The following is a 9,964-nucleotide window of genomic DNA, read 5'->3' on the forward strand; positions in this document are numbered from 1 at the left end:
TGATGGGGTTTTCTAAATATACAATCATGTCATCTGCAAACAGGGACAATTTGACTTCCTCTTTTCCTAATTGAATACCCTTTATTTTTTTCTCCTGCCTGATTGCCCTGGCCAGAACTTCCAACACTATGTTGAATAGGAGTGGTAAGAGAGGGCGTCCCTGTCTTGTGCCAGTTTTCAAAGGGAATGCTTCCAGTTTTTGCCCATTCAGTATGATATTGACTGTGGGTTTGTCGTAAATAGCTCTTATTATTTTGAGATATGTCCCATCAATACCTAATTTATTGAGAGTTTTTAGCCTGAAGGGCTGTTGAATTTTGTCGAAGGCCTTTTTTGCATCTATTGAGATAATCATGTGGTTTTTGTCTTTGGTTCTGTTTATATGATGGATTACGTTTATTGATTTACATATGTTGAACCAGCCTTGCATCCCAGGGATGAAGCCCACTCGATTGTGGTGGATAAGCTTTTGATGTGCTGCTGGATTTGGTTTGCCAGTATTTTATTGAGGATTTTTGCATCGATGTTCATCAGGGATATTGGTCTAAAATTCTCTTTTTTAGTTGTGTGTCTGCCAGGCTTTGGTATCAAGATGATGCTGGCCTCATAAAATGAGTTAGGGAGGATTCCCTCTTTTTCTATTGACTGGAATAGTTTCAGAAGGAATGATACCAGCTCCTCTTTGTACCTCTGTTAGAATTTGGCTGTGAATCCATCTGGTCCTGGACTTTTTTTGGTTAGTAGGCTCTTAATTATTGCCTGAATTTCAGAACCTGCTATTGATCTATTCAGGGATTCAGCTTCTTCCTGGTATAGCCTTGGGAGGGTGTATGTGTCTAGGAAATTATCCATTTCTTCTAGATTTTCTAGTTTATTTGCATAGAGGTGTTTATAGTATTCTCTGATGGTAGTTTGTATCTCTGTGGGATCGGTGGTGATATCCCCTTTATCATTTTTTATTGCATCTGTTTGATTCTTCTCTCTTTTCTTCGTTAGTCTCGTATGCAACTTATTTTATGTAACAATTACCACCTTAAGCTGGAACTAAAACCAGTAGGTAGAAGTTAACAGAATGCAGAGTGTTAGATTTTGGAAGAACTTTAAGATGGAAGTGAAGTAGGCTACCCTGTGAGGTGTGAGCTTCTTGTCACTGAAAGTCCACAGGCAGATTTTGGTTGATGTGAGTATGGATGTGTCTGTGTGTATCAAGGAAGGTGTAAAAAACTTTTTGTCTTAGATGGGAAGTTGGGCCAGTTTATCCCTCCTGATTGATCCAGTTCTCTAATTCTGTGATAGTCTTGTTGTTGATTGTTGTTGTTTCATTTGTTTGTTCATTTTTGAGACAGGGCCTCTGCTGCTCAGGTCAGGCTAGAGTACAGTGACATGATCAAAGCTCACTGCAGCCTCGAAATGCTGGGCTCAAGTGATCCTTCTGCGTCAGCCTCCTGAGTAACTGGGACTACAGTTGTGCACCAGTATGCCCACCTAATTTTTTCATTTTTGGTAGAGATGAAGGTTTTGCTGTGTTGCCCAGGCTGGTCTTGAACTCCTGGGCTCAAGCGATCCTCCTGCCTCAGCCTCCCAAAATGGCTGGAGTTGCAGGTGTGAGCCACTGTACCCAGCTCTATGATGGTTTTTCAGCAAGAAGATTGGAATCAAATGGGCATTAAAAAAGAATGGCAAATGTTGGAACTTCTGGTAGCGGATTGTGCTGAGAACTCTCCCCTAGAGTTTTAACCTCAAGAACACAGATCCTGATTTCTCTTTTATTGTTATTATTTTTTTGAGACAGAGTCTTGCTCTGTTGCCAGGCTGGAGTGCAGCGGCGCGATCTCGAGTCACTGCAACCTCCGCCTCCCGGGTTCAAGTGATTCTCCTGCCTCAGCCTCCTGAGTAGCTGGGACTACAGGTGTGCACCACCACGCCCAGCTAATTTTTGTATTTTTAGTAGAGACAGGTTTCACCATGTTGGCCAGGATGGTCTCAATCTCTTGACTTTGTGATCCACCTGCCTCGACCTCCCTAAATGCTAGGATTACAGGCATGAACCACTGCACCCAGCCCAGATCCTGATTTCTTTTGTTTGAATTCAGTTTAATGCCTGGAAGATGACAGTATTCTTGAAAATTTACCTCAAACTTAGACTTTCAACAGAGAATACATCAAAAAAATTTTCCCCCACAGATGAAATATGAAATCAATATGTGTGTGTGTGTGTATATATATATATTTTTTTTTTACAGAAGAGAATCACAGAAAATGAGAATCATCAAACGATACACAGTGAGCGTTAGTTTATCTAGTCCAGTGTATTAGAAACAATGGCTTCTGTCCTGTTTAGGATTTTAGTGACAGTGGTTACATCAAAGGAAACTTAATTTCTTGAGACATGAAGGCTCATACAAATTCTTTATACTTGAATATTTGCTACAAGTAGAATAATTTTAGCTTTCTATTAAAACCACTATAGGTATATTTGTTAGTTCTCTGCTTACAGCCCTAGCTTGGAAACTAGTAGAGGATGGATGCTAAGGCTTACTGGTAGAAGAAAATGTTGGAGTAAAAATATATGTGAGTGGGAGGAGCTATTGACCCATAAAAGTGTTATCTTGAAAAGCTGCTGAAAGATGGGGCTTGTTCTTGTCTCCTCAGTTTGCCCCTACAAGTGCTGGCGTACTGCTGTATTCAATGTGTATAACTTTAAATACAGTTTCAGTTGTCTAAAAAGCAGTTGAATCACCTTTTATTTTGAAATGGTATTGATTGCATGTTTAAATGATAATATTTTGGAGATACTGAATTGTGTGTGTGTGTGTGTGTGTGTGTGTGTGTGTTTTCTGTGGTGAAAACACTTATTTTACAACAGTAATCTTTATTTTAGGTCAACATTCAGACATACAAGAAATGTGTTGTTACAATTAAAATATTTTTAAAAAATAGTGGAGCATCATCTTCATCCCATTCCTCTTAAGCCGTGACTTGAATACCCAAAGAAACTTCTTGAATTGTTCTGGGCTGGGCGCACACCTGTAATTCCAGTACTTTGGGAGGCCAAGGCAGGGGGATCACTTGAGGCCAGGAATTCGATACCAGCCTGGGCAACACAGCAAGACCCCCATCTCTACAAAAGTAAGAAATTAGCTGGGCACACGCATGTAGTGCTAGCTATTCAGGAGCCTGAGACAGGAGGATTGCTTGAGCTCAGGAATTCAAGGTTACTGCGAGCTATGTTTGTGCCACTGCACTCCAACCTGAACAACAGAGTGAGACCCTATCTGTAAAAAATAAAAAATAGGGGAAAACTATTGAGTTATTTCATAGCTTTGTATTTTAAATTGTTTTATCTTTTAATTTTGACATAATTTTAGGCTTGCAAATAGTACAAATAATTCGTATATACCCTGTACTCACATTCTCCAAATGTTAACTTCCTACATAAGCACAATACAACAATCAAAATCAGCAAATAACATTGATATAGTACTGTTACCCAACCTATGGACTTTATTTCAGTTTCACCAGTTGTCTCAATGATGTCCTTTTTCTGGTTCAGGATCAAATCCAGAATGCAGTGTTGTATTTATTGTCATGTCTCTTAAGTCTCCTTTAATCTGAAATAGTTCCTCAGTCTTTGTTGTTCATGCCCTTGATGCTTTTGAAGAACACTGTCAGTTATTTTGTAAAATATTTCTTAATTTGGGTTTGTCTGATATTTTCTCATGGTTAAATCCAGGTCATGCCTTTTTGGCAAGAGTACCACGGAAATGATTTTGTGCCCCCAGTGCATCATATCAGGAGACACTTATTGTTGACTTATTCCATTACTGGTGATAATTAAGTTTGATCATTTAAGTTGGTGCCTGCAAAGTTTCTCTGCTGTAATGTTATAAGCTATGCAAATATCCTGTTTCTTTATATTTTTGCCACCTAATTTTAGCACCCATTGGTGATTCTTGCCTGAAACAGTTACTACCATAGTATTTACCAAATGGCAATTTTTTATTTTCATGTAGACTTATTTCATGTGTAATAATCAGGGTCCATATAGGAAATTAAGAGATATTACTAAAATTATATTGCTGGTTTGAAATCTCACTGGGCACTCATGTTCTACTTCACTAAAGCCATTTTATATTCTTCTGTTTTTAAATCAAACATTGTTGCTCATCTCACACTATTCAGGGATCAATCTCCTTTTTTCTTCCTATTCTACCGAAAAGGAAACCATAAGAAGATTGTGACTTTAATTTCACAAGTTTGGCCATCTTGTCTCCTGGAAGTTTGGTGTCTGGCTATGTGTTGGCAGGAGAAAATCTGTCCTGAAGGGGATAGGTCTTTCCTGTCTGTTCCAGAATGAGCCCTGGTAATAAAATGCTCATATCCTTGCCCTAAAACCCAAACACTGGCCTTCTTACTTAAGACTGATGTCTGGGGAAGTCTTTAAGTTTCCTCATTAGAAATTTTCTGGAAATGCTGACTCAGATTTTATGGCTTTTATTTTCAGCCTGCTGCAATGAGTCAGGGCACTCAAGGAACTATCCGACCAGCTGCCAACTTCGATGCTATGAGAGATGCAGAAATTCTTCGTAAGGCAATGAAGGGTTTTGGTAAGGAAAACAAATTTTTGTCTTTGTTAATAAGTTAAAGTGATCAATTCTAAAGTAAAAATAAACCTTATCTCATAAACCAAGTTTATGTGTCAGCCTAGGTGCACGTACCTGAATTTAATCTGATGTCTAGTTCCTTGTAAGCATTCTCAGAGATGACCTCAGGCTGGGTGTGGTGGCTCACACCAATAGTCCCAGCACTGTAGGAGGCTGAAGTGGGCGGATCACCTGAGTTCAAGACCGGCCTGGCCAACCTGGCGAAACTCCATCTGTACTAAAAATAAAAAATAAAATAGCTGGGTGTGGTGGTGCATGCCTGTAATCCCAGCTTTACGGGAAGCTGAGGTAGGAGAATTGCTTGAACCTGGGAGTTGGAGATTGCAGTCAGCCTAGATCACACCATTGCGCTCCAGTCTGGGTGACAAACTCTGTCTCAAAAAAAAAAAAAAAAAAGGAGATGACCTCAAGCAGCACCTAGCACATTCTTTGTCCTTATTTAAACATGTGTGGTTCTTCCAGGGACAGACGAACAGGCAATTGTGGACGTGGTGGCCAACCGTTCCAATGATCAGAGGCAAAAAATTAAAGCAGCATTTAAGACCTCTTATGGCAAGGTATGTTTTTCTTTCCTGGAGTGAGCACCAGCAGTGGCCGGTAGACTCTGCATTCATGTCAGATTGGATACTATATTTTGATTAGTACCTGGGGTGCAAAAAAGGGACAACTAGATTTCAGAGACCTCAAGAGTACTGTATTCCCTATATATTTTTCTGGTTTTTTTTGAGATGAAGTCTCACTGCAGTGTCCAGGCTGGAGTGCAATGGTGCGATCTCAGCTCATTGCAGTCTTTGCTTCCCAAGTTCAAGCAATTCTCCTGCGTCAGCCTCCTGAGTAGCTGGGACTACAGGTGCACGCCACCATGCCTGGCTAATTTTTGTATTTTTAGTAGAGACGGAGTTTCACCATGTTGGTCAGGCTGCTCTCAAATTCCTGACCTCAAGTGATCCGCCTGCCTAGGCCTCCCAAAGTGCTGGGTTTTGAGCACTTAGTGCCCTATTTCTCTTAAAAGGCTTTTTCATTCTAGAGTAGTCCTTGATCTCATAATCATACCTTACTCTGGTCACACATGTGATAGATATTCAGTAGAAAGTAGATCACGACTACAATCATGATCAAGAGGATGGTTCTCAATCTTCTGCTTGTTACAGTGGGATTCAAGGCTTATTACATAGCCCTTGTTTATTCTTGGTCTTGTGCTTCTCTCCCTTTCTCTAAACATGTCCTATATTAAAATTATATGGGCTGAGCGTGGTGGCTTATGCCTGTAATCCCAGCACTTTGGGAGACCAAGGCAGGAGAATGTCTTGAGGCCAGCTGTTCGAGACCAGCCTGGGCAATATAGGGAGACTTCATTTCCAACAACAATTACACCAAATTATATTAGCTGGGTGTGATGGCATATGTCTGTAGTTCCAGCTACTTGGGAGGCTGAGGTGGAAAGATTGCGCTTGAGCCCAGGAAGTCAGGCTGTAGTGAGCTGTGATTGTGTTACTGCACTGTAGCCTACGTCACAGAACAAGACCCTATATCAAAAAAATAATAATATGGAAATGTTTGCCATTCTGTGTACACACCATGATCTTTTATGCTTCTGTGTTGTGTACATGCCATTCTCCTGGCCTTGAATACCTTTTCTTGTTTTCATGGCCAACTTCTTTAAGATTTGGCTTAAATATCAGCTACTCTGTGAAGTTTCTTTCATTAGTCTGGACAGAATTTAGCTTCTTCTTAATACTGTAGTCCCACAGCACTTTGTAAAACCTCTGTTATTACTAATCTCATGGCCCACCCCCAAAAACTGAGCTCCCATAGGACAAACCATGGTCATAGTCATCTTTGTATTACAGTACCAAGTGTATAATGGCAAGTAGCCACTTAATATTTGTTGAATGGATTATCAGTTTCTAAATCCAACAAGATTCTATGGCTAAAAAATGCCACTATTCCTCAGATATAGTGGGAAAACATAGATAGCACACTGCTTTGCATTATTGATTGATTGATTTTTTTTTTTTTTTTTACTTTTTTTGAGACAGAGTCTCAAAAGGCTGGAGTGCAATGGCACGATCTCCGGTCACTGCAGCCTCCACTTCCCAGGCAAAAGCAATTTTCGTGCCTCAGCCTCTCGAGAAGCTGGAATTATAGGTGTCTGCCACCATGCCCAGCTAATTTTTGTACTTTTAGTAGAGACGGGATTTCGCCGTGTTGGCAAGTGTGGTCTCAAACTCCTGGCCTCATGTGATCTGCCCGCCTTGGCCTCCCAAAGTGCTGGGGTTACAGGCCTGCACCACCACTCCCGACCTGCTTTGTCATTTAGATAGGAATCCTAAAAATGTCCTAATGTTCTCTGCATCTAGTTTATGTTTCTCAGAATGGCATAATGGTCCATTGATTAGTCCCACCTTGCTTATTCTATTCTGCCTTTCCCTGTCTGCCCAGCCCAGTGACTGTTTATGCAACACAAACCCTAGATCTCCTTAAGCTTCAACATCAGACTCACTTTTCTCACAAAGATATTTGCCATGTTATGAATTTTTTATCTAGTCTGTACAATGCTATCCCGAGTTTTCTTATATATTGCTTTAGAGTTAAAACTAACGATCTGATTTCCGTACCACTAGCCACCTCTTAACTTCCTAATTAGTAAAATACTGTTCTAGCCTGCTATAGAGTCATCTTTGATTCCATGTTTTTATCAGTCAGAGAGTATTCTGTATGCTTTGTCCTAGCAATTGGTTATTTACTAGTTTTTATTGATCTGATCTATAAAGTGGCCCTTTAAAATGTTTCTTTTGTCTACTTTGTTTCTTCTCATTTCCACTGTTACCACTCAAGTCCAAGACTTTATTACCTCTTAACTAAATATTCCAGTAGCCTAAATGTTTTCATCTATAGCTTCTTTGTCACCATCATCCATTCTGAATATTGTTGCTACATCAGTGCCATTTTCTTGCATGAAAAGTTTCCAATGGTTCCTCCCAGCAAACAGAATCAAGTCCACATTCTTTAGCTTGGCATTCGATGTAATAATCCGAGATTTAGTTACAACTTTGTTTTAACTCATCCATTATGAAAACCTTCCTCTGTAACAAAACCAGTTGTCTTATTGTTCCATTGAACAAGCTTTGCTCATTCTTGCCTCTATACGCGTGATTCTCAACCTTAACTGAACATCGTAATTTCCTTTAAAACTTAAAAATACACAGTCTCTGAGTCTTAGTCCTGGCGTCAGTGTTTTTTTGTTTTTTTGTTTGTTTGTTTTAAAGCTCCACAGATGAATGTAATGAAGAGTCAAGGCTGGGAGCCCCTTCTGTGTTCCTTGGTGGTGGTCCTTCTTACCTGAAATACCTTTCTCCTTCCTCTTTGCTTGCTAATTTGTACATTCTTCTCTGAGCTCTCTAGCTGACTTTGACCTTTTTCTGTTTCAACTTTCTCTGTTACTTATTTCTATGCTACTTACCCAGTGCTAGAGTACAGGTTACTTTATTATTATTATTTTTTTAGATGTGTATCTTTCCAAATAAGAACAAGATCGGCTGGGCACAGTGGCTCATGCATGTAATTCCAGCACTTCGGGAGGCCAAGGCGGGTGGATCAATTGGGGTCAGGCGTTCAAGACCAGCCTGGCCAATGTGGTGAAACCCCATCTCCACTAAAAATACAAAAATTAGCCGGGCGTGGTGGGATGCGCCTGTAGTCCCAGCTACTCGGGGCCGAGGCAGGAGAATCGCTTGAACCCAGGAGGCGGAGGTTGCAGTGAGCCGAGATCACACCACTGCATTCCAGCCTGGGTGACAGAGCGAGGCTCTGTCTCAAAAAAATAACAACAAAAAAAACAAATAAGAACAAGATCATAATGGTTTCTACTTCTTCATAGAACCAAGAACAGTTTCTTTTACTAAGCAAATATCTGTTTATCATTTTGTTAGTTTGAATAATTCTTTTTTTCATATATCCCTTGTTTTGGTACCTTGTAGAGTGGAATAAGAATTTATTAAATGTTTATTGATAGAATGAATAAAATAGATCTGCTTGTACACACATTACACTCAAGTGACAAAATTTGGAGAACACATATACTTAGCTTGTATTTGTAATTAAATAGGATTTAATCAAAGATCTCAAATCAGAGTTAAGTGGAAATATGGAAGAACTGATTCTGGCCCTCTTCATGTCTCCTACGTATTACGATGCCTGGAGCTTACGGAAAGCAATGCAGGTACTATATGTCATTTGTTGTGAGTATTTTCTCCTGTTTCATATGTAAGACCATACAAATTATGGCAGTTCTGAATTTACAGTGGTAATTAAAGCAATTCTTTATTTCCCGCCATCCATCTGAATATATAGTTTTTAGTTCTAGAGAACAAAGTAATATTTGATGAAGCAGTAAGATTTAATTACTTGCAGGAATTTCATTTTTATTTGTATAATCCTCCCTTCATTTCATGTAGGGAGCAGGAACTCAGGAACGTGTATTGATTGAGATTTTGTGCACAAGAACAAATCAGGAAATCCGAGAAATTGTCAGATGTTATCAGTCAGAATTTGGACGAGACCTTGAAAAAGACATTAGGTCAGATACATCAGGACATTTTGAGCGTTTACTTGTGTCCATGTGCCAGGTGAGTACAGTATGAATGCTTGTGCGTTGATAGAGGAAACATACTTTAAAAGTCTTTTGCCAGTGAGCATTGTTTACTCCTTTTAATATTTAGCAACCTTACAATATTGCCATCTTTCAGAGGGACAACACAGAAACCAGTGTACAGATTTCTTTGTAGTTACTATTGAGATTTATTCCTGTAAATCTGGCTTTTGTAAGGAATTAGAGATTTAACCTCTAAGGTTGTATGGAATCAGAAACCAATACAAGGCTCTGTGGCTGGGATGGGGATGAAAGTATACATTTGAGCTTATCACTATCCTGCCCCATTATGCCATACCATCAAGTGAAGATGTTTAGGACTGCCATAGAGGTTGCTACAGGAAGTGAGGACTCTGTGAGGAGACCCAGAAATGCAGAAAAATGTTTTAGGGTTCCCAGTAATAACTGTGATTAGCACCTTCCTTATTTTGATTCCCCAGATGTGCTGGAGAATTGACAGAAAATACTCCAACATATTTGGAATGGCATTAGAAACACACTTAGGGCCAGACATGGTGCCTCACGCCTGTAATTCCAGCACTTTTGGAGGCCAAGGCAGGAGAATTGCTTGAGGCCAGGAGTTTGAGGCCAGCTTGGGCACCATAGCAAGAAACCATCTCTACAAAAAAATTTTTTTTTTTTTTTTTTT

At 39.7% G+C, this 9,964-nt stretch overlaps 1 protein-coding gene across 2 annotated transcripts in view; it reads left to right on the forward strand.

Annotated features, from left to right (window-relative positions):
* ANXA7 (annexin A7) overlaps positions 1-9,964 on the forward strand; it is a 40,434-nt gene that overhangs the window by 22,929 nt on the left and 7,541 nt on the right. For both annotated transcript variants that reach the window (XM_017854519.1, XM_017854520.1), the window contains 4 exons: positions 4,505-4,607; positions 5,127-5,221; positions 8,773-8,886; positions 9,122-9,292. In XM_017854519.1, the coding sequence (XP_017710008.1) occupies positions 4,505-4,607; positions 5,127-5,221; positions 8,773-8,886; positions 9,122-9,292 (483 nt within the window). The remainder of the gene's footprint in view (positions 1-4,504; positions 4,608-5,126; positions 5,222-8,772; positions 8,887-9,121; positions 9,293-9,964) is intronic.

The sequence above is a fragment of the Rhinopithecus bieti genome, unplaced genomic scaffold (genome assembly GCF_001698545.2).
Source record: "Rhinopithecus bieti isolate Rb0 unplaced genomic scaffold, ASM169854v2 scaffold_36008, whole genome shotgun sequence".
NCBI classification, from domain to species: Eukaryota; Metazoa; Chordata; class Mammalia; order Primates; family Cercopithecidae; genus Rhinopithecus; species Rhinopithecus bieti.